The sequence below is a fragment of the Pelophylax lessonae genome (assembly GCF_965119305.1).
Source record: "Pelophylax lessonae genome assembly, chromosome: 1".
Lineage (NCBI taxonomy): Eukaryota > Metazoa > Chordata > Amphibia > Anura > Ranidae > Pelophylax > Pelophylax lessonae.
The window spans coordinates 472,042,049-472,067,050 of NC_138768.1; the positions used below are offsets into that span (position 1 = coordinate 472,042,049).

Genomic DNA, 25,002 nt, shown 5'->3' on the forward strand with positions numbered 1-25,002 from the left:
TGAACCTGCTCCCATCTGTAAAAAGCACAGGGCACAAGTTGCGGACCTGCAAATTCTGGTGTTCAATGGCAAATGCCAATCATGCCAGGCACTGAGCACAAGGCCCACTAGAGGACGTCAGGCCCTCAGACCAACCTCGTGAAGTTGGTTTCTGATTGTTTGGTCAGACATTCACATCAGTGGCCTACTGCAGGTCATTTTGTAGGACTCTGGCCATGCTTATCCTGTTCCTCCTTGCACAAAGGAGCAGATACCGGTCCTGGTAATGGGTTCTCAAGTCTTACAAACATAAATAGATCAGTTTGTCATAGCATAACATTTTTGCTATGGAGTGTGTAAATGGAAAAAGATGAGCAGCACCGGCATAGGGTACAACAGCAAACAGAGGTGGTTTTCTAACTGGTACAAACTGATGGCCATGGTTTGGCTACGCTTATAGGGTAGTCCCAGGAGGTATACTCCCACTTCCTGCTATAGGCCTTCAGTTTTGTAACAAGCAGTGTCAGAAGAATATATAACCCAACTCATTAGAGGGGCGGGTGCTGTGTCAGTCAATGAACATCAGAGAAAAGGAATTTACGGTAAGACAAAAATCCAGTTTTCTTTCGTTCACTGACAGACACAGCTCCATATCTTCTGGACCCTTGGGATGTCCCAAAGCAGTGTCAACATAAGGGGTGGGAAGAACACAGCAATAAACATACTTCTCAAAGCTAAGCATAGCCAACCAGGTAAAACAGAAGCTCAACCAGAAAACAACTGGAGCTCACCTGACAAAAAAATACACCCTCAAAGAGGACTAATCCTCTCCCACAGCGGCTTGCAGACCTTTGCGGCCAAAGGAAGCATCTGCAGATGCCAACACATCCACCTTTTAAAGTGTGTACGGACGATCAGGTGGCCTCCTTGCAAACCTGCACCACTGATGCCTGATGACGGAAGGCCCAAGAGGCAATAAGTGCCCACGTAGAATGCGCCTTAACAGGGAAAGGAGGATCCTAACCCTTGATGGGATAGGCCTGCACCATCGTCTGCCTGATCCATCTGAAAATGGTCGCAGCAGACGCAGCCAGCCCCTTATGGGGTCCATCAGTAAGGACAAACAGGGAATCCAATTTATGGAACAACTCAGTCGCCGCCAGGTACACCCTAATTGCCCAAACACATCCACAGAATGTAAGGCTACCTCTTTAGGGGGCTTAGGCTTAGGACACAAGGAAGGCAACACAATGTCTTTTTATTTAAATTGAAACCAGAGATGACTTTTAGGAAGGAACAACTGGCAGGGACGAAGCACCACTTTATCTCCGTGAACCACCAAGTAAGGTGAATGACAAGACCCCATTCGGGGTCATAGGTGGTGAACCTCCACAAACATATACCCATACCGGGTGAACCCCCAAAATCATGTCCTGTACTTACTTGTTACCATACATCCTTTTTTTTTTTTTTGATACTCTGGTGGCATCGCCCACTTATTGCCATACACCTCACACTCATAACCCCATTGCTAGGGTATGCACTGTCCCAGGTGCATCTTGGCACATTACCCTTATAAGTTCAAGAGTTTTCTTTCCTTTTTTTTTTTTTTTTCCTCTCTTGTTATAATGATATTCTGTGTTTCGCCACCGTTGTATTCATGTATATGCTTGTTATATGGACTTATCATGGCTCCTGTCATGCCTCCAGGGTTTTTCCCTGTTTAACCTAATGCAGAGTTTATGTTTGAAGCCACACTAGCACCTCGGCCCGCCCCTTTTGGGACCCACCCTCTCCGGACTTATGCTCTAATGAGCTACTTATCAACAGGGTATATATTCCCTGTCCCTGATAAGCCACCCCCACCGCCTAATGAAGGAGCACGGATGCTCCGAAAGCTAGCAACGCCCATCTTTCCCTCTACCTCACAGGAAGTGATGTCGGGCTGACAGGAAGTAGGAAGTGGAGCACCATTGAGAGTCCTCCACCAACACAGCACCATCAGACAGGCTGCCAGACAACAGCCTCCACGCACCACCGGCACCCTGCACCCCTCCTTTCTGCAACGGTATCCAGGACAAAAGATGGATGATCCCATTTACCTACCGAACCGGCCTTTACTTACCTAAGAGTAAGTCACTATGTGTTTTTTTTTTTTATCAATAAACCTTATGCTTCACTAAGCTGGTGCTGCTTTCTTTTTGTTTGAATGACAAGACAAGCTGCCAGCGCCGACACCCTCAGTGCAGAAGAAAAAGCCACCAAGAAGGCTACCTTCTGGGACAATGTAAGCAGAGGAATCTCACGAATATGTTCCAATGGCGGTTACTGAAGAACCGACAGCATCAAGTTGGGATCCCACGAGGACAATGGAGACCGCACTGGGGGAGCCAAGTGGTGAACCCCCTGAACAAAGGTGCGAACCACAGAAGCGTAGCCAAAGGACGATGAAAGCAAATCACTAAGGCTGAACCTGGCCCTTGACGGTACCCCGAGGCCAGAGGCTGCTCAACACCTTGTTGGAGGAAGCCAAACGGAGTCACCGAAAAGGAACGAGGGTGAACCCCAAGAGATTCCAATTCCCAAAGCACGCACTTAAAATGCAATGGTTAATCTACCTAGAAGTAGATTTACTAGCTTGCAGCAGCATGGGAATCACTGATTCAGACAACCCTCTAGCCTTCAGCACCTAGCGTCTGACAGCCAAGCCGGCGACTGTAAAGCAAGATGGAAGATTGGCCCTTGAGAAAAACAGATCTCCTCTTAAGAGAAAAACGTCAAGGAGCATCGACCACCAACCATATCAGATCTGCGCACCAGGACCGGCGAGGCCAGTCTGGAGCCACTAGGGTGGTCATAATACCTTTTGCCTCGAGCCTACGCAGGAGTCTTGACAGTTCTAGAAGAGGAAAGACGTTTATCAGACGATACCAGACCCAAAAGAGCCACCAGTGCATCTGTGGTGTCGGCCAGAGGAACAGGAGACCGTGCCACAAACCCAAACTCCTTCCTCTTGAGACGTGAAGCCAACAGGACCAACTCAGGAGTTCCCCACCAGAGACACAAATGATGAAAACACCTCCAGAAGGAAATGTCCATAATATATTTGGTAGTCTGGATTCTTCCAGAGTCCAGACCCCCTGAGCACAATATGTGCCAAAAATCGCCACCTCACTCAAACAGGCTGGCATCTTTGGTGACCACCGTCCGGGACAGGTGAAGGAAGATTTACTCTGTCAGTGCTGGAGAGCAAAGCCACCAAACCAGGGACCCTCATGTACCCCGGCTCAACATACTAGGGGGAGTAGAACTGGTGGAATCCATAGCGAAGAAGGATCTGGGTGTTCTGGTACATCCCAAGCTTAATAATAGCATGCAATGCCAAGCTGCGGTTTCCAAAGAAAAGTCCTTTTTTTGCATTAACAGAGGCATGGACTCCAGAGAGAGAGAGAGATATAATTTTGCCCCTGCACAAATCATTAGTAAGACCTCGTCTGGAATATGCAGTTCAGTTTTGGGCACCAGTTCTTAAAAAGGATATCGGGGAACTGGAGAAAGTGCAGAGAAGAGAAAGGGAAACCAAACTGATAGGAGGTATGGAGGAACTCAGCTATGAGAAAAGATTAGAGAAACTGAATTTATGTATAAATACATAAGGAGTCCATATAGTGAACTTGGTGTGGAGTTATTCACGTTAAGGTCAACACAGAGGACAAGGGGGCACTCTTTACGTCTAGAGGAAAACTGATTTAGTCTCCAAATTACGGAAAGGTTTCTTCACAGCTGTGAAAATATGGAACAGACTCCCTCCAGAGGTGGTTCTGGCTAGCTCACTAGATTGCTTTAAAAAAGGCCTGGATTTTTTCCTATGTGTACATAATATAAATGGGTACTAATATTTATAGGTAAAGTTGATCTAGGGAATATCAGATTGCCTCTCGGGGGATCAGGAAGGAATTTTTTTTCCTCTGCTGTAGCAAATTGGATCATGCTTTGCTGGGGTTTTTTCACCTTCCTCTGCATCATCTGCGGGTAAAGGATTCTGTATATGGGATTGTATGGTTGGGTTCTTTACTGTTAATTGGTTGAGCCAGATAGACTTTTTTCAACCTGACCATGTAACAGGATTAGATAGTCTAGAGACTGTAGACTCCTGCCTACCTTGGCAAGAATCTCTCTTTGCAGAGGTTTCGTGTGGACAGATCTTGGAACTCGCCCCATGGTAGGAACACCCTGGCTGAGGCCAAGTCCAGAGCCAATACCTGAAAATTTAATTTCCAACCGAACTCCTGCAGAGTCCGCATAGTATTTCCTTGTTGTCCGTCAGAGCAGTCGGAGACTCTGCTCGCAGAAGATCATCCAGGCACTCCAGTACCGCAATTCCCCCGCTGGCGCAACAATGCCAACACTTGTGAAAACCCAAGGGGTTGAGATGAGACCTCTTAATAATGCTCCTTGTCCACGGCAAGCGAAGGAAGCGCAAATGACCGGCAAATCAGGATATGAAGGTAAGCGTCCTTAATATCGATAGAGGCCAGAGGATCGCCCTGATATAGGGATACTACTAACATACGAATGGACTCCATTCAAAACATCTGTACCCGCACAAAACGGTTCAGAGCTTGAGGTCTAAGATTGGACGTAGCTTGTGTTTCTTCCTGGGACCTGAAAACATGTTTGAATAAAACGCATTAAACACATGGTCCGATTCGGAGACCGGAACAACCCCCCTTTGTAGTGTCAAGTTATGCAAAGCCCCCCGAAGAGACCTTGTAGGCAGTTGGGGAATAAACGCAGGTTCGAAGGAAAGAACCTCCCTGGATGAGAAGACCAAAAACTCGATCTTGTAGCCAGACCGAATCAGCTCGTGGATCCACTTTCTTGAGTCGTGGAGGTCCATGGATCTTGCAGGAAGCGAAGATGTCCTCTCCCCCTCCCCCAAATACAGGTGACGGCGCCCCTTCAGGCAGAAGAGGGCTTGTCTGCAGGTTTGGAAGGACCCACTTCTCGGCAAACCAAACCAGGTCCACATGGAACCTCCGGAGGAGGTCCTTCCAGGGAGGCTTCAAACAGGCGATTCCCCACAAAGGGAAGATCACATAAGGCTTTCTGGAAAGTCTGGACCGCAGACCAGTAAATTAGCCATATCATGCGCCGAAGGATAATTGCCGTCACGGACAGCCCAGAGACTAAGGGAGCCGCATCCAGAGAGGCATTACAGATGAACTGCAACCCCTAGACCAGGCATCACTAAATGGCGGCCCGCGGGCCAAGTCCGGACCCAATCAATGTTCTGTCCGGCCCTGCAGCGGTCGCGCCATTTAGGATCTGTTTTTTCCCTCTGCCGCCGCTGCAGCTCTGTCTTTACAGAGCTGACATCGGAGGAGCAGCGCAGTGATTCACGGAGGACGGGGGCTGGTAGTTAACTGATTGGTTGCTAGAACTGCCCTGTATTGTAGCAACCAATCAGTTACCTGGGGCAGGTCCCGCCCTCCGTGCATCCCTTTGAGCACTTCCGATGTCAGCTGCTGTGCCTCCGATGTCAGCCACGCTGCCCTGTTAAAGGTAGGACAGGGAAGAGGCACTGCTAATGTAAAGGGTGAAAGAGGGGTGATATCAAAGAGGCAGAAAAGTAAAGGAGTGATACGGTATGAAGGGGGATGGGGTTCTACAAAGGGGGTGAGGATTAGAGTGTGAAGGGGGGCTGGAGACTGCAGTGTGAAGGGGGGTTTTAAAAAAAAAAAAAAAAAGGAGATGCACAGGAATGTCTGAGGGTGCTATAAAGGGGGTGAGGACAGAAATGTTAATGGGGGGCTGGGGACTGAAGTGTGAAGGAGGGGCACAATAAAATGGGGGGAGGACAGTTATGTGAAGGGGGGTGCTATGAAGGGGATGAGGACAGTTATGTGAAGGGGGTGCTATGAAGGGGGTGAGGACAGTTATGCGAAGGGGGGTGCTATAAAGGGGGGGGGGGGAGGACAGTTATGTGAAGGGGGGTGCTATAAAGAGGATGAGGACAGGAATGTGAAGGGAAGCTGGGGACTGCAATGTGAAGGAGGGGTACTATAAAGGGGGCGAGAACAGGAATGTGAAGGGTGAGTGATATGAAAGGGGCTTGGAATTGCAATTTAAAGTAAGGGGTGATATAAAGGGGGGCCGCTGACAAAAATGTGAAGGGCTGAGGACTGTAATGTGAAGGGGGGATGATGTACAGGGGGGACTGAGAACACTGATGTAATAAAAAGGATTGTGATGTGAAGGATTGTGGACTAGGTTCACATTGTTGCGTTAACGCGTGTAGGTGGCCCATTTATTTCAGTGGGCTACCTTGTAAGCAGAAACGCAGAAATAAGTCCCTGACCTTTTTTTTTTCTTTTTAATTGCGCAGTACCAAAATGCATGGTACTTTGGCGCCATGTTTGCGCATTGTGCAGAGGTTCTTGAGAGCCAAACATATGATTCGGACCTCGGTTGTAAGAAAATTTTACCTACTGGACCTTCATGAATTTTAAATCATTACCCTTGCCCTAGACCAAATACTTTGCCAGCTCCGCAAAGGCAGGTAGAAGCTATTCCCCCTTCAGATCCTGGCGCAAAAGCTTAGCCCACTCAGGACAGTCAGGGACACCAATGCTAAGGCTTTCCTGTCAGAGGGATCTTTTAAAAACCGGAGACCCTCCACCGGAATTAAGGTGGATTTATTCAGCCTGGAGACCTGACAGTCCACCACAGGTGGGACTGCCCACGTACTCAACAGAGACTCCTCAATGGATACCGTCTATTGAAATGCTTAGGCACCACCATATTGCGTTTAGAACAACTCCACTAATTCGCGCCACCTTTGTCACAATAGGCGGGAAAAAAGGGAATACCTTTGCCTCTTTACAGGAACTGTGGGCCCCAAGGGGACCGGCGCCTTTGACGCAGCGGCTGCATCCCGCATGTTTCAAGTTTCTCGCACCGATACAATCAGTGCATCCACCAGCATCTTTTCAGGTGCATATGCAGTAAAAGAGGAATCATCCTCACTGTCAGAGTACTCGAAATGCGTGGACGCAGACCCAGTAGGGTCGCATTATACTAAGCTCACCCTGAAAACATAAGGCAGCGGGGAGGGGGAGGCAGATGCACGTCAGCAGCTTGGACAGCATGGTCAGTCAGCCACGAGTAGGCTGCAAAGCCGCGGCCTAAATGTTTGACCCGATCTGGCCACCAGAGGCGCATGCCAGTCGGCAGCTCGGACAGCCTACATTTTTGGCCCGATCCGGCCATGTGAGGACCCACCATATCTGTTTAGGGGCTGGGGGGATGGAGGGGAACCCGGGGGTCTGACCATCCCAGGGAGGGGCCCACAATCACCCCGAAAGACCACCAAGGGAGGGGGGTGACAAACACTACTTACCACACCATGGAACCAGGTGGGCACTACTCCAGGCAGACCACCACACCATCTTGGAATGGGGGTGCTGTGGACCAGAGGCATGCTGCGACACAGGTCGTGACCAGGGCTATGTGTCCTCTCAAGGCGTTTAACTCTCAGGCCAGTCCCCGTTCAGTGGGGCTATGTCCTAGCGCGAAGCTAAGGTCGGGTTGCGTTTGCTGGCCAGACTGAAAAGACCATAAGATCTAGGATATCCAGTGCGTCGCAAAAAATCGGCAGTTGATTTTAGTCTTTTCTGTTCGTGTGAGAACTACAAAACAAGAAAAATTCAGTTTAAAAAAGAAAAAAAAAAATTGCAAGGACCAGAGATCCCAGCAAGGAACTAGGTCCTTAATCCTGACTAGGCAGAAAAAAAAAACTGAAGACCTGTAGCAGGAAGTGGAAGTATACCTCCTGGGACTGCCCTATAGGTGTAGTCAAACTTTTTTCCTCCTAGTGTCCTACTCCTGTAGGGGGCAGCATAACCCAAGGGTCAAGAAGATATGGAGCTGTGTCTGTCAATGAAGGAAAGATACATTTTTTTTTTATAAAATGTGTAGCCAGCTTTAGTCGAGGCTTATAACCAAATTTCCCATGCTGTGGTTTATGAGCCATTACTGATACTATAATATGTGCAGAGGGATTCTATTGCTTGTTTAACTCAGCTTCAAATAAAAGTTTAAAAAGCATAGATCACCTTTACCAAAAAAAATGCCTATGTATGAAAAAGGAGCCTATAGACAAACTGAGCAGCTTTCACTAAAGTTGAATGGTGTAGGCCATCTACATACCTCCCGAAGCCTGAGTAAAACTCCCAGAGATTTCAACTTCCATCCTGCCCTGTTTCTAGGACATTGCTGAGAGACTTCTGGCACTTACTGTTCACCTTCACAGGAGCAAGCTCTCAAACACTGAGCTACTGTCTGTCTACCAGCCATCTTGCTGCCTGCAAATCTGCAAAAAAATTCCTGCAAAACCATTCCTCTAATGACTCTCTCCTTTCAGAACAGTATCTCATCACTTGTGTAGTTCATAAGGCAGGCTCTGTGAAATGCGTGACATAGCCGTGCCTACCCACAGGGCATAGTGAATACTCACAGAATAAACAGAAGTAAATATGTACTCTGCACAATGCAACAGGCTTTACTGAACAGCAAAAGGCTTTATTGATGCCAGATTGGGGCAAACAGGAGATGTGACTACTCCTCTGACACGTTTCACCCCATGGGATTAATCATAGGACTTCCTGAGAATAAGAAATACACTCATGAGCAGCTTATGTGTTTGCCTAGAGAGTTGTCATTTATACATGTTTGCACTCACATTAAAACTACAGATAGGGTTGTTGTATAAAGCCACAGTGGGGAGGGAGAATGCAACAAATGGGGCCAGCGGTTCTGCAAGAGGACAGTGAGGTTTTCTATGATTTTATTGCATGTTCGATGGTATTCTTATTTTAGGCAGAATAAACTTTTTATGCGGTGACAGATCTGTACACCTCCTTCTCCAATTCTGTTTAAAAGTTATTTATAAGCATTGCTTGAGCTCTTTAACCACTTGACCTCCGGAAGATCCCCCTTCATGGCCAGGCCATTTGTTGTGATATGGCACTGCATTATTTTAGCTGACAATTGAGCGGTCGTGCAACACTGTACCCAAAAAAATTTGTGTCATTTTCTCCCCACAAATAGAGCTTTATTTTGGTGGTATTTGATCATCACTGCATTTTTTTTTTTTTTTTTTGCGCTATAAACAGAAAACGACTGACAATTTTGAAAAAAAAAATATATATATATATGTATTTTTTTACTTCCTGCTGTAAAACATATCCAATAATTAAAAAAAAAAAATAAATTCATAAATTTAGGCCAATATGTATGCTGCTACATGTTTTTGGTAAAAAAAAATCCCAATAAGTGTATATTAACCACTTGCCGACCGCACGCCACAGGTGTACGGCGGCAGTCTGGCTCTCTCAGGCAAAGTCCCGTACATGTACAGCGCTCGCCTGGAAGGAGCTAGGGTGTGATTGCGCACTGCCGGAGGCACGCTCTCGCCCCCACTCGTTAGCGGGGAAGCTAATGCGTATGACAGGCAGCTCCTATGGCCGCTGTCCACTCGCGACCTCCCGCTGCTGACAGAGAAGGACGGACGGCTGATGTAAACCCAGCCGTCCGTACTTCTCCCTGAAGTCATCATAGATGTCAAGTGATCCTGCTATATAGGATGACTTCACAAGCCACACACCCCCTCAGTTAGAATCACACCCCTAGGGTCACATTTAACCCCTTGATCACCCATACTGTTAACCCCTTCCCTGTCAGTGTCATTTTTACAGCAACAGTGCATATTGTTAGCACTGATTACTATAGTAATGTCACTGGTACCCCCAAAAGTGTCAAAAATGTCAGTTAGGGGTCTGATCTGTCCGCCGCAATGTCACAGTCCCGCAAAAAAAAAAAAAAAAAAAAAAAAAAAAAAAAAAAAAAAAAAAAAAAAAAAAAAATCGCACAGGTGATCAAATACCACCAAAAGAAAACGGAAAATTGATATCAAATACTTACCGTAATTTTCCTTTCCTGATGGACTCCATGGCAGCATACGTTTGGGTAGGCCCCGCCTCCTCTCCTACCTCATAGGACCCCACTCCCATAAATCTTTGCTCCCTTTCAGCATCAGTGTTCTGTAACTAGCCTACTCAGGAATTGGGAGGGGACTCCTGCTGCCATGGAGTCCATCAGGAAAGGAAAATTACGGTAAGTATTTGATATCAATTTTCCGTTTTCCTGACAGACTCCATGGCAGCATACGTTTGGGAAATAACTCGCTATACACTCCCGGGTGGGAAGATGCTGAACAAGAAAACTTTAATTGGCACTGTCAACTGACAAGACTTGAACGCCAAAATTAACGGAAGACAAAGCAGCAGGTTCAAAACAATAATGGGAAAGAAAAGTATTAACAGATGACCAAGATGCTGCCTTGCAGATCACGTCAGGTGCGACGTGCTTGGAAGCTGCCCAAGACGTAGCGACACTTCTTGTAGAGTGAGCTGTAATCGCCTCTGGAGGAGCCAAGCCCTTTGCTCTATACGCCCATTGGATAGCCTGAACGATCCACGCAGCCACTGCTCTGGAAGATGCCCGCATTCCTTTCTTTTTGCCATGTAGCAGAACGAAAAGGAAGTCCGATTGGCGGAAGGAGGATGTGGCCTCCAAATATTGACTTAGAGTGTTGCCCACGTCTAGAGGATGGACTGAAGAATTCTCATCAGTTCTGAAGGTGGGAAGAACTATCTCAGCATTTTCGTGGAAGACAGAGGTCACTTTTGGATTTGACCCTAGCATGGGGGTAAGGACCACCCTGTCTTGAAAAAAGGTCAAAAAAGGTTCTTTGTGACCCAGATTGTGTATCTCGGAGACCCTCTTAGCAGAGGAAATAGCCACCAAAAATGCTGTTTTCAACGTAAGTTCCTTGACAGACATGGAAGCAACATCCTTTGAAGAAAAAAAGTCCAAAACTAAAGGAAGATCCCATTTTGGGAATCTTGGCCTTCTCTGAGGCCTAAGCCTGACTGCTCCCTTAAAAAATTGCTGGATCAGATGATGGCTTGCCCACTGAATTCCGGTAAAGGCTGAAATGGCGGATACTTGCACCCGGAGAGAACTAACCGAGAGGGGCAGATCCAGACCAGACTGCAAAAAACTTAAAATCTGCTGAACAGTAGGCGTACCTACTGGACCTGACCCCTGGGCCTGATGACTCATGAACCTGGCCCATATCCTTTCATATACCCTGTTGGTGCTGGGCCTTCTTGAACTCATGAGAGTCGGAATCACCTCCTCTGGACATCCGAGAGCTTCCAACCTCCCCCTCTCAAAAACCAAGCCCTGAGGTGCAGCCGTGCAGGGCAAGGGTGTAGAGTAGGACCCTGAGATAGAAGGTCCGACCTGAGAGGTAGAGGGATTGGATCCCTGAAGCTCAGAAGGGACAGCAGGGGAAACCATGGCCTGTTGGGCCAGAAGGGAATTATTGCCACGATCTCTACATCCTCCATCTTCAGTCTCCGCAGGAATTGGAGTACTATTGGCACTGGTGGAAAGGCATAAGCAGACTGGAAGTCCCACCTGTCCGTGAGGGCATCCACTCCGAAAGCTTGAGGATCTCTGAATCTCGTGTAGTACTTCCGAAGTTTCCTGTTGCGTGGACTCGCAAACAGATCCACTTCGGGTGAAATCCCCAGAGATAACACCCAGTTGAACACCTCTTGGTGGAGGGACCACTCGTTGTTGTCTAGTTGGAAACGAGATAGGAAGTCTGCCTCCACATTCAACACTCCCGGAACAAAGACCGCTGAGAGATTGGCCAGATGATGCTGAGCCCATGTCATGATCGGTTCTGTTTCTTGGAGGAGAGACATACTGCGTGTCCCTCCCTGCCTCTTGACATAAGCCACTGCCGTGGTGTTGTCCATCCTTAACAGCACTGAAGCCCCCTGTGTTAGATGGTGAAAAGCCTGGAGTGCTTTGAGGGCGGCTCGAAGTTCTAAAACGTTGGACACTACTCCGTGACCTGGGAAGTTCCATCTGCCTTGTGCCACTTCGGTCAGACAGTGGGCTCCCCAACCGGTATTGCTGGCATCGGAGGTTATCGTTACCCAGGAAATCGGAGCGATTGAGTGGCAGTTGGTCAGATTTGTACGGCGTAACCACCAGGGAAGGCATCCCTTCATGAATGGAGTTAAGTGAATAACCTGTGACAAATTCTCCGTCGTCCACTGTTGGAGAAACCCCTTCTGGAAGGGTCTCAGCTTCCACATAGCCCACTTCACCATAGGCGAGGCGGCTACAAGTGTCCCTACTACCTTTAAACACTGGCGAGCAGTGAGACGAGAGGCAGCGAGAGCGAGAGACACCCTGCTCTGAATTACAGGAATTTTCTCTTCTGGCAGAGAAATGGTGCACTTCACCGTGTTGAACAGTGCCCCGAGAAACACCAGTGACTGCGTAGGCACCAGATGGCTCTTCTCTAGATTCAGAATCCAACCGAATTCCTGAAGAGTCGATGTCACTTGCTCCAGATGTAAGAGTAACTGATGTCTGTCCTGGGACAGAAGGAGAAGATCGTCCAGATAATGATGCAATCTGATGCCTCTGGTCCTGATGAGAGCCACAACTGCCAGCAAGGTCTTGGAGAACGTGCGAGGCGAAGTTGAGAGCCCGAAGGGAAGACACGTAAATTGCATGTGGGCATGACCTACAGCAAACCGGAGAAACTGATGGTACTCTTTTGCCACAGGAACGTGGAAGTATGCGTCTTTTAGATCGATCGATGCCAACCAATCTCCTGGAAGGATCGAATGTTGAATGGTGACTAGGGACTCCATCTTGAACCTCTCTTGACGGATAGACCTGTTGAGATATGTGAGGTCTATTACCGGACGCCAGGTGCCGTTCTTCTTCTGAACGAGAAACAGAGGTGAATAGATTCCCAACCCTCGTTCTGCCTCGGGAACTGGCACAACAGCTCGCTGAACCAGTAAGGAGTCCACGTAGGCGAGAAGAATTTTCTTTTTTTCTGCCGAAAGAGGAAGTGAGGTTGCGACAAACCTGGGTTTGGGAACGTTGTCGAACGCCCACGAATGTCCCTGGGACACGATGTTTAACACCCAGGGATCCTGGATCGAGGCCGCCCAGACATCCCGAAATTGGAGCAACCTGGCCCCTACCGGGAAGGCCTGGACGGGCCCAACCTCAAAAGGATTTGGTGGCCTCCCGGTCACCAGACGAAGAGCCTTTAGGGCCTTTCTGGAAGGTGGATTGCCTTGACTTCCAACCTCTTCCGTAAGACTTGCCTGGTCTGTAGCTGCGTGCTTCCCTGGCACGATTGGTAGTTTGTCTTCTCGGGAAAGAGCGCTTCTGAGCGCCTGGGCGTTTATCCTGAGGGAGGAACCCAGATTTTCCACCCGTGGCCCGAGTTATGGCTGCATCCAATTTGTTCCCAAAGAGGGAAGAACCCTCAAAGGGAATTCGGCACCACGCCTGTTTGGAAGCAGCATCAGCAACCCAAGGCCTAAGCCAAAGGGCGCGTTTAGCCGTAACCGAAGCCAGCATAACTCGAGCCAAAAGGCGAATGGTGTCTAGAGACGCCTCCCCCAGAAAACCCGCAGCCATCTTCAGCTCCTGGATTGGGGAGCCCTGGAGCACTTCTTCATAAACTCCTCCAAGAGTGCCCTCGAGGGCATTAATCCAGACTTCCATGGCCTTTGAAATTGTAGCCAAAGCCAAGGCTGGCTTACAGGCCATGCCGGCCGAAAGATATGCTCTTTTAAGGTCAGCGTCGATCCTCCTATCCAACGGATCCCTAAAAGAGGCTGTATCCTCCATTGGAAGGGTGACATGTTTGACCAAACGCATCACGGCTGCATCCACACTTGGGGAAGATTCCAGGTACTTCACCTTTTCCTGTTTAAATGGATACAGCTTTGCCATTTTTGTGGTCAGAGAATTTTTCCTTTCCACTTTGCTCCACTCCTCTGTAATTATATCTCCCAGCTCCCCTAGAAATGGAAAGTCCAAGCGCTCTTTGCATAGCTGCTTGAAATATTTTCGTTGTTTTGGGGAGGAGACAGCTGGATCTTCCCATTCAAGGGCTTCTCTCACCGCCTTCACCAGAGGGGAGACATGGCTGAACTCAAATCCTGAACCGGAGTCATCTGAATCAGATTCGGACTCTGACGGAAGGATAGAAGGATGGCTGGGCTGAGAGGACTCAAAAGGATCCTGAACCAGAAGATCTCTTTCCGGAGAGCGGGATGGCCCTGCGGAAGTACTTGGCTTTTGTAACTCAGCCAGAGAGTCTTTGAGGACTCTGCGTACCACTTCCTCAATATGATGGTCCGACTTCTCCCTTTCACCCGTAGCTTGGGCATAACAGGGTTTACACAGAGAGGAACCATCTGTTACTATGGTACCACATCCCCAGCATTTCTTCCCGTGTGGGCGAACAGAACGGCCATGATGTGTTGAACCAGAAGTTTCGCCATCACGTCCCCTACTATGGGGGGAATTGCGTCTGGACCTGGATGAGGAGTGCCGGTGATGCGACTTTGAACGTCTATCATCTCTGCGTTCTTTAGGCTGCTGATCAGACCTAGAAGAGCTAGAGATAGAAACATGCAGAGGTATATAAGAGAAACACCGAGAGATTCCTCCCCCCCCTTCAATGCCCAGCACATACCTGGTATGAGCGGGCTGGCCACTAGGGGGCGGAGAAGCGTCCATGCCACAACAATAGAGGGCAAACACACTCTTCCTACAGCGAAATACAAAAGACACACTGTACCAAAAATACTAAAGGAAAGAGAGAACTGCCGAAAGATCCTTTAAAAATGTGAATCTTACCTGAATCAGCACTAGTCAGAGTCTGGGGGAGGCTGTATCAACGCTGCCGACCTTCCCACCAGCTCTGACAAACACAGGCTTTTAAATATGGCGCCTTGCGGCCGCCAGACGTTACCGCGCATGCGCGAGTGACGTCACGCGTCATCCCCGCGCATGCGCACCGAATCCTGTGCCCGACGACTACCGCGCATGCGCAGAAGCGCCGCGCAACCCGGAAGCGGCTGCCGCAATTGCGGCCACGGCAAGACCGGGAGCCGCCGGGCACCGATAACAGGGGCAAAACGCTGTGAAGTGACACTCAGCTACAGAACCCACACTCAACCAAGCCACAGTAAGTACCTAAGACACTGACAAAAGTAAAAACGAAGTAAAAAGAGGTCCCATAACAGGGCTTACCACCCTGCCCAGAGCAGAGAAGAGTCCCAGAGGCACACCACCGGTCCATATCTTCGGGCAAATTAAGGCCACCCGCGGCAGCAGGGCTCTCTCGGCCAGACCCCCAGGCTCCTGCAAGGGGGTTTCTTCCATTGCCCCCTCCATACCCTGCTAATAGCCAGGGCTTAGCGGAGACTCTACGACCCCTTCTGCTCCAAAGTATAGGACTGGAATAGTAGGAACATAACACCGTATGTATGAGGAGGACGAAAAAAGAACACCGATGCTGAAAGGGAGCAAAGATTTATGGGAGTGGGGTCCTATGAGGTAGGAGAGGAGGCGGGGCCTACCCAAACGTATGCTGCCATGGAGTCTGTCAGGAAAGCTCTATTTGTGGGAAAAAAAAAGGACGTCAATTTCGTTTGGGTACAGCATCGCACAACCGTGCAATTGTCCGTTAAAGTTACACAGTGCCGAATCACAAAATAGGGCCTGGTTGAGCAGCCGAATCCTCCGGTCTGAAAGTGGTTAATTGGTTTACGTGCACATTATAACATCTACAAACGGGATATACTTATGGAATTTTTGTTTATTTTTTATACTAGTAATGGCGCCAATTAGCAACTTATAGCGGGACTGCGATATTGTTGTGGACAATCGTACACTGACACTTTGCGAGAACCAGTGAGACTAATACAGTGATTAGTGCTAAAAATATGCACTGTCACTGTACTGACAATCAAAGAGTTAAATGTGCCTAGCCAGTGTTTTTGTGTACACAGTGTGCTGCTTTCACTAGGGTAAGAGATCAATTCTACTCCCTGCATTGCAGAGACACAGAATATATCCATTCCCCCTGTCAGAACTGAGATATGCCTGGTTTACTTAGGCATATCTCAGGTCTGTGTGTTTTACTGACAATCAGCGGTGATTAAAGTGTTTGTTTCCCCAACGCTTCATATTCCTGATATATGCCTGCTGTGCCATGTACTTGTAGGAGAAAGTATCCTGTTCTCTTTATATTGCTTCCTTTATGTGAAATCCCTGGTGTTCCTGCCAGTCCCTCTGCTTTCCTAATAAAAACTGACCACACTAAGCATGAGAGCACAGCGTGGTCAGTTCTCTAGCTACGCTAGGAACTCAGTGTATTCTCCGCCAATGACCAGACTTGTCCTGACACGTATCCCCCCCCCCCCCCCTCCAGCTCTTATGCAGCTGAGAACAGAGGGAATGTGATCCCTTATAATATAATAAAAAGGTATTTATAATTTTTTTTTTTTTTTTATCTATACAAACATGTTTTGGCGTTCATTCCTATTTTAAACTAAATGGGTTGTTTTACAAGGTGATGGTTTACAATCACTTTAGGAGCATGCCTTTTTCTGAAACGACACTAGTTTACCTGTTAAAATCAGTTTTTTTTTTGCTAGAAAAACACCCAAACATATATATATATATATATATATATATATATATATATACATACATATACATATATACACACACACTTTTTTTTTTTTTAGCAAGACCCTAGAGAATAAAATGTAGACCGTTGAAATTTTTTTTTTTATATCATACTGTATTTGCGCAGCGGTCTTACAAAATCTAATTTTTTTGGAAAACTTTTCACTTTTTTTTTTTTTTTTTTATTTAAAAAATGAGAAAACAGTAAAGTTAGCACATTTTTTTTTCTATTATGTGAAAGAGAATGTTACGCCAAGTAAATAGATACCCAACATGTCATGCATCAAAATTGCGCACACTCGTGGAATGGCGACAAACATTGGGACTTAAAAATCTCCATAGGCGACATTTTAAAAATGTCTATAGGTTACCAGGTTAGAGTTACAGAGGAGGTCTAGGACTCAAATTATTGCTCTCACTCCAACGATCGCAGTGATACCTCACAAGTGTGGTCTAAACACTGTTTAAAATGTGGGCGCGAGTAGCGTATGCTTCTGCGTGTGAGCTAACTGAGACGGGGCGCTTTAATTTTCTTTTTCCTATTTATTTTATCGTGCATTTTTTATTTTTACACTGTCCTTTTAAAAAAAAAAAAAAAAAAAAGTTTTGATCATTTTTTTCCTATTATAAGGAATGTAAACATCCCATGTAATAGAAATAAGCAGGACAGGACCTCTTTAATGTGAGATCTGGGGTCAAAAAGACCTCAGATGTCACATCTACACTAAAAAAGAAAAAAAAAAAAAAAAAAAGTCATTTTTTTTTTATGATGAAAAAAATGGGCTCTTTAAATCCATTGCTAGGAAGCAACGTCGCTCCGGTCCTCCAAGGCCATAGAGTCGAGTGATGGCCATCTTAAACTCACGACTTCCTGCCTGAGGGGACAGCAGGCAGGATCGTTTTTCCTGCTACCGACAGGTCTGGTAAGCAGGGAAAAACGACTGGGAAGTGGACCTCTCCCGCCGCCCATAAGGGTGATACCGCGGCTGGGACCACCCTTTTGTGAAAGTGGACTGCCCGCCGTTTAAAAAAAATTCTGGGGTTATGGCAACTATCTGCTGTCATTTGTGGGAATAAATTAAAAAATTCATAGGAGTACAGCGTTGTATTGCTGCGCAACTGCCAAAGTGTGACAGCGCTGAAAGCTGAAAATTGGCCTGGGCAGGAAGGGGGTGAAAGACTGAGGTGGTTAAAAGAAGTACGGTATTCTCTTTTGTCACCCATTTATACTTACCTAGGTGAATACAGCATAGGTCCAATGCTGCATCTGTCCCCCGGAGACTCTCTGAAAACTGAGCGATCGAACACCGCCGATTGTTCAGTTCGGACAGCTCCTTGAGCAGAGAGCGCTGACTGTCAGTCACAGCTCTCTCCGCTCTGCCCCCCTCCTCACTTACTGGAGTGCTGGGCTGTGGAGGGGTGGGAGCGGACGGCTCAGGCTCTCAGCAGCTCACTGAGGGGCTGAGCCGGGTGTCAGTCCTGGGACCAGACAGATCCCGACGTGCCTGGACCGACAACTGACATTAGCAGAGAGCGGACTTTAGATTGCTTTCTGCTGAAAACGGGTCACAGGGGTGCACACCACGATCTGCACTCCTGTGATCCAAAGATGTACAGCCAAACCAGCTTTGTCTGTACGTCTCCTTTAACAACAATATGATTTTTAGAACCACAAAAATGATACCACTGTGGCATTATTTGACACTTTGGAAGGACAGGCCCAGCCAGCTGCCATATTACTCTGCTGCTTTATATTTAGACACGACAATTCTGCTGTGCATACCGTCAGAAAGAAAGAAAGAACCCCCAGCAGAGTGTGCATTGTAAATAAAGCTACACTGATCATCCACAGAATAGTTCTGTGTGGCAATGACACACACACACACAGCCCCTATGTGGAAGAGCAGTCAGTGACACATTGCACAGAGGAGACATTAAGGAGAGCCCGCCCTCTCTCCTGTCACAGCCCCTATGTGGAAGGGCAGTCAGTGACACATAGCACAGAAGAGACAATAACGAGAGCCCGCCCCCTCTTCCTTCTCCTGTAACAGCCCCGCAGCCAGCTCACCGAGGGCTCTCGATCTCCAGCTCCAGCTCTCCCCCACATTCCAACAGGCGATTATTCACCATCTCAAAGTTAGAAGGTTCGCTCGTCTTGTTCGGTCCCGACGGAAGTGACGTTCCTCTGGGCGCGCCTCTGTTGCCAAGGTGATGACGTCATCCGTGTTTATAGTTGACGGGTTGACTCACCTTATCTGGAAGGGGGAGGATCCTGAGCTATTTTGGAGGTGGTGTGTTCTATCAGAATACCGCTTGTTCTGTAACGCATCCGACGAACTGCGCATGCACAGATCAACTGGCGTGACGATTACACTGCCATGCGCAGTTCGTCGGATGCATTATCCGACGAGAGACAGAGCGCAGAGGGATTAGAATCTAAATGTCAGATTCTGCCTCGCTCTCTGCGCTATCTGCGCGCGACGGGAAACGGTTCTTATTGGACGGATTATTCTTATTTTAGATTCCTATTGGGAAATTGCAGGAATAGTGTCATGAGTACAGAACACACAGCTCTGACCGGGGCACTCTGACTGGGCACATAAAGGGGCACTCTGACTGGGCACATAAAGGGGCACTCTGATAGGGACACTGATGTAAAGGGGAACTCTGACGGGGGACACTGATGTAAAGGGGAACTCTGACTGGGACACCTGCTGTAAAGGAGGACTCTGACGGGGACACTGATGTAAAGGAGAACTCTGACAGGGACAGTGATGTAAAGGAGGACTCTGACAGGGACAGTGATGTAAAGGAGGACTCTCGACGGGGACATTGATGTAAAGGGGCACTCTCGACGGGGACATTGATGTAAAGGGGAACTCTGACGTGGACACTGATGTAAAGGAGGACTCTGACGGGGACATTGATGTAAAGGAGGACTGTGACGGGAACACTGATGTAAAGGGGCACTCTGACGGGGACACTGATGTAAAGGGGCACTCTGACGGGGACACTGATGTAAAGGGGCACTCTGACGGGGACAGTGATGTAAAGGGGCACTCTAACGGGGACACTGATGTAAAGGGGAACTCTGACGGGGACACTGATGTAAAGGGGAACTCTGACGGGGACCTTGATGTAAAGGAGGACTCTGACGGGGACACTGATGTAAAGGGGAGCTCTGACTGGGACACCAGCTGTAAAGGAGGACTCTGACTGGGACACCTGCTGTAAAGGAGGACTCTGACGGGGACACTGATGAAAAGGGGCACTCTGACAGGGACAGTGATGTAAAGGGGCACTCTGACAGGGACACTGATGTAAAGGGGAACTCTGACGTGGACACTGATGTAAAGGAGGACTCTGACGGGGACATTGATGTAAAGGAGGACTCTGATGGGGGCATTGATGTAAAGGGGAACTCTGCTGTGGACACTGATGTAAAGGAGGACTCTGACGGGGACATTGATGTAAAGGAGGACTCTGACGGGGACACGGATGTAAAGGGGCACGCTGACTGGGACAGTGATGTAAAGGGGCACTCTGACTGGGACACTGATGTAAAGGGGAACTCTAACGGGGATACTGATGTAAAGGGGAACTCTGACGGGGACACTGATGTAAAGGAGAACTCTAATGGGACATTGATGTAAAGGAGGACTCTGACGGGGACACTGATGTAAAGGAGAACTCTAAAGGGGACACTGATGTAAAGGAGAACTCTGACGGGAACTTTGATGTAAAGGAGGACTCTGACAGGGACATTGATATAAAGGAGGACTCTGACGGGGACACTGATGTAAAAGATGACTCTGACGGGGACACTGATGTAAAGGAGGACTCTGATGGGGACACCTGATGTAAAGGAGGACTCTGCCGGGGACACCTGATGTAAAGGAGGACTCTTACGGGGACAATGATGTAAAGGGGGACTCTGATGGGGACACTCATATAAAGGGGGACTCTGACAGGGAGACTGATGTAAAGGGGAACTCTGACGGGGACACCTGGTGTAAAGGAGGACTCTGACTGGGACACCGATTTAAAGGAGGACTGACGGGGACACTGATGTAAAGGGGCACTCTGACAGGGACACTGATATAAAGGGGGTTCTCTGACGGGGACACTGATGTAAAGGGGGTTCTCTGACGGGGACACTGATGTAAAGGAGGACTCTGTCGGGGACACCTGATGTAAAGGAGGACTCTGACGGGGGCAATGATGTAAAGGGGCACTCTGACGGGGACACTGATGTAAAGGGGGACTCTGACGGGGACACAATCTAATCGCCAGGGTTTCCCCCAACAGCTTGTAAATACCTGACTTAGACAGGGGGAGAAAGCCTGCTTGAGAAATGATGAATTGCTTGCAGTGAAATGGAAGGACAAGCAGGATGTTTTTGTCCTTCAATGATGACTGGTGTTGTTGAGAAGCCCTTCTGTGTCCACGACTACAACCTTAGCATGGGAGGGGTGGACTTCAACGATCAGATGATGGCGCTATACTTAATTTCTCATAAAGCCGGACACTGGTACAAGAACATAGCTGTATATTTATTTCAATTGACTCTGTTCAACTCTTTTGCAATGTACAAAGCGTCAGATAGAAGTGGATCCTTCCTAAAATTTCAGGAAGAGATCATCACAGCCCTTTTGTATCAAGAAGGTACTGTGGCTCAAATTCCCAATCCAGATGCAGTGAGCGGCTGCATGAGAGACATTTTCCAGATGCCATTCCTGGTACCCTGACCCAAAAGTCACCCCAAAAAAGATGTTGTGTCTATAGCAGACACGAAATAAGAAGAGGCACCCGCTTTTTTTGTCCCTTCTGTCCTGGCCAACCTGGTATCTGCCTCAAGGACTTCTTCCGTTGCTACCACACTCTAGTGAAGTATTAGTACAGAATACAGCACAGTGTAGGGCATGCACTCCCACAGGGTTTTGAAAAAGATTAGATAGTCAGGAATCTGGCTACCGCATTTTGAGAGACACTAGTCTGGAAAGTTTACAGTTTGTAAATTACAAAAAATAAAAAAAAAAACATTAAAAAAGTTAAAAAATAAATAAAAAAAATCACAACAATTGTTTTATTAAGGTAATGTTCTTTTCTTACTGTGTTTTATTGTTAACCATTGTTTGCTTTGCAGGAATGCCATTCAGCTTCAGCACTGATCTGACAGCAACAGGGGATATATATCAGCACTGCTGGGCGAGATTTCTCATCCGCAGTTACAAAAAAGAACATATATGCCCAAGCATGAGGGGCCTGGGGTGGTCAGTGGGCAGATCGCCCCTATACTTTGACATCCATATTTTAATTTTTTTTTTTTGGCAGATTAAAAAAAAAAAGTTACTTTATTGAGTTAGGCCCCTTTCACATGGGCACCTCGTGCAACGGATTCTGCTTGCTCAGCAGGGGGTCGCTCCTTTGATCCCTGCTGTGCAGGGGGATGACAGGTTCTGCCTATTCCGCTGTGCAGAGCAGACACAGACACAATCCCGCTCTCCTTTATGGGGAAATCGGACAGAAACGGACTGCTTGTCTATTTTTAACCGATACCATTCATTTTGCCAGACGGATAGAACATAGGACCACCCTCCATCTAGATTTTGCAGGCAGGATCGGATAGCGCCCTTTTGGAGTGGCAATGACATCTGTTGTTCTATAGGGGTGACAGCAATGTCCAATCAGGTCCACCTGAAAAACTGACAGGTGGACCTGATCGGGCAGCCCGTGTGAAAGGACCCTAAATGTTCGGTTCTTACTGTGTTTTATTGTTAACCGTTTTACTTTGCAGCACTGATCTTCTTATTCTGACAGCAGTAGGGTATGCTTTCAGAATACATACGTCAGTGATTGCAGCATTGTAGGAAGATATTTATTTATGGGGCCTGGGATAGTCAATGAGCAGATCGCCCCTATGCTATGGCATATATCTTTTTTACTTTTTTTGGCAGTGGGGAAAAAATGGCGTGGGGTCCCCCCAAAATCCATACCAGAGCCTTATCCGAGCATGCAGCCCGGCAGGCCAGGAAAGGGGAGGGGACGAGCGAGCGGCCCCACCCCCCCTGGACCATACCAGGCCACATGCCCTCAACATGGGGGGTGTGGGTGCTTTGGGGCAGGGGGGCTCTGCACCCCCCCCCACCTCAAAGCACCTTGCCCCCCATGTTGATGAGGACAAGGGCCTCATCCCCACAACCCTGGCCGGTGGTTGTGGGGGTCTGCGGGCAGGGGGCTCATCGGAATCTGGAAGGGAAACAAGGGGGCCCCCCAGATCCCGGACCCCCTCCCTATGTGATTGGGTATGGGGTACACTGTACCCCTACCCATTCACCCCATAAAAGGCAGTGTGTGTAAATAACGACAGGAGACGTTTTGAAAAGTTTATTAAAAATCTTCATCCGGTCTTCTCCTCTCCGCTCTTCTGCCCTCCAATCCGCTGTGGTCACTCTGCATTGATGGGGGCACGCTGTGGTCACTCTGCAAACAATAAAAAATATGCGCATTGGAATTCGATCATATTTTTTTTCAAACTATAGTCCGGCCCCCAACAGTGTCTGAGGGAACGTGAACTGGCCCCCTGTTTAAAAAGTTTGAGGACCCCTGGTCTAGCTTATCCTTACCTGTACATGGCTCACCATTTTGTCACCTTAAATGCAAGTGCAAGAATCCTGGGTCAGCAGCCACTGTCAAGGTGAACAGCCAAGGCTTCCCAGAGCCAGTCCTCATCACACAGGTACTTGTTGATCGTTTACTGCTGGTACAGTCTGTGTTGCTCATGCAAGGTGGAATTCCAGTACATGGGGGTTTTGCATACCATACTGTTGGAAAGAAGCCGGTTTTGGCACTACATTTCTGCCAGGTAAGCCATGGCATGGCAAAAATATCCACAAACCCTCTTGGCCTTGTGTCTGTGGTCATGTGTACCCTACTGTTGACAGTTTGTTACAGAAAAAGAGACAGATTTCAGTCTACTTGAAGAAAGAGGGCAGGGATAACCTTGTTCAAAATATAATCTCGGCTGTGTATCTACCACTGTGGGGCTGTGAAGGTCTTGAAGTTGTGGAGGTGCAGTAATAGGAAATTATGTAAGTGGGTATTAAATCTCCTTTTAGAAAAAACCTTCTTGTAGTGATGTATTGGCTAAAGTTTGTGCCCATATAAATGCCAGGATGGGAGGAGCCTTGTGAGAAAGGGCATAGGTGTCAAACTCTCCACATGGCTGTGATCAGCTACTGCCATGGGCTCCTGATGGGGCTGAAACCCAGGTGAGGTAGTTTAACACCTAGAAAAAATGGCTGTAGTCGTCCTGACTCTTGTTACGGTCTGATGTGGACTGGGAGCAGGATGCAAATGGCCTTTTTGGCCAGACAAAGTGTTCTCTGATGTGAGTACTAGTACACCTGTGAGTGAGAGAGTAACATTTGGAAAAATGCCTGGCTGGGCAGAGCAATAGACAGGGACATAGAGGGTGACTGGTATACTACAGAAAAGGATCTTGTTAATCTCCGTTTGACAGAAGCAGAATGCTGTGGCTCTAGTATACATGGAGGTTGGTCCCAAGATTGTGACCTCCCAAGGAGAGTAAGGGGAGGATGGCTTAATATTTATGTGCCTGCTACAGAAGGTTTGTTTTTGTGTATTGTAATGTGATTTTGAGGTTGCCATCTTTGCAAGCTAAAGTAAAGTGCAGAAAATATATTTTGTATGTGAGACATAGAAAAATGACAGCAGAAAAAGACCAAGTGGCCCAGTACGTGTAGCACTACCCCCTAGAGAACTGCTGGTGATTGACACTTTTGGATTCCCCTGGGTTACCCGTAACAACTGCATGCAGAATTCTTAGCACTTTGCATTCTTTGCTCAGTCAATGATCAGTCTAGGGGTAGATGTTTTTATGGTTTTTATTTTATATTGGGATGGGAGAAGGGATGTGTGGGATACTCCAACCTTGAACTATGCACAAATGCTTAGGACCTCTAACTTGAGGATGCGGCAAGGCCGCTACTTCATCCTGCCACTTGAATGAAACTGAAGTAAATGTTGCTGGTTGTATTTCTCTTCAGGGTACTCCCCCAGTACCCCCTTTCTCTATACAGGCTGACACCCATCCACTGACTACACTCTCCGGAGTGGTCCCCTCCCTGGGCAGACCCCTGGGCAAGATCCTCTGTACTCACGATACTGCTTTCCAGATTCTCGCAGTGCCCCAACTCCTCAGTCAGCTCTCCTGGACCTCTGGGTTCAGCTCCACACTGTAGGTTCACCAGGCGGACTGCCTGTGACCTTCACCAACTGCTGCAGAAGAGGAGACAGCTGCCACCCTCCTTCTGGGACTCTGCTTTCCACCAAAGACCT

At 47.9% G+C, this 25,002-nt stretch overlaps 1 protein-coding gene across 1 annotated transcript in view; it reads right to left on the minus strand.

Annotated features, from left to right (window-relative positions):
* Positions 1-18,926, minus strand: part of R3HDM4 (R3H domain containing 4) — a 105,689-nt gene extending 86,763 nt beyond the window's left edge. Inside the window, exon 1 of the mRNA XM_082248002.1 lies at positions 18,710-18,926. Coding sequence (XP_082104128.1) covers positions 18,710-18,771 — 62 coding nt within the window. The 5' untranslated portion in view covers positions 18,772-18,926. The remainder of the gene's footprint in view (positions 1-18,709) is intronic.
* Between the last annotated feature and the right edge of the window lie 6,076 nt (positions 18,927-25,002).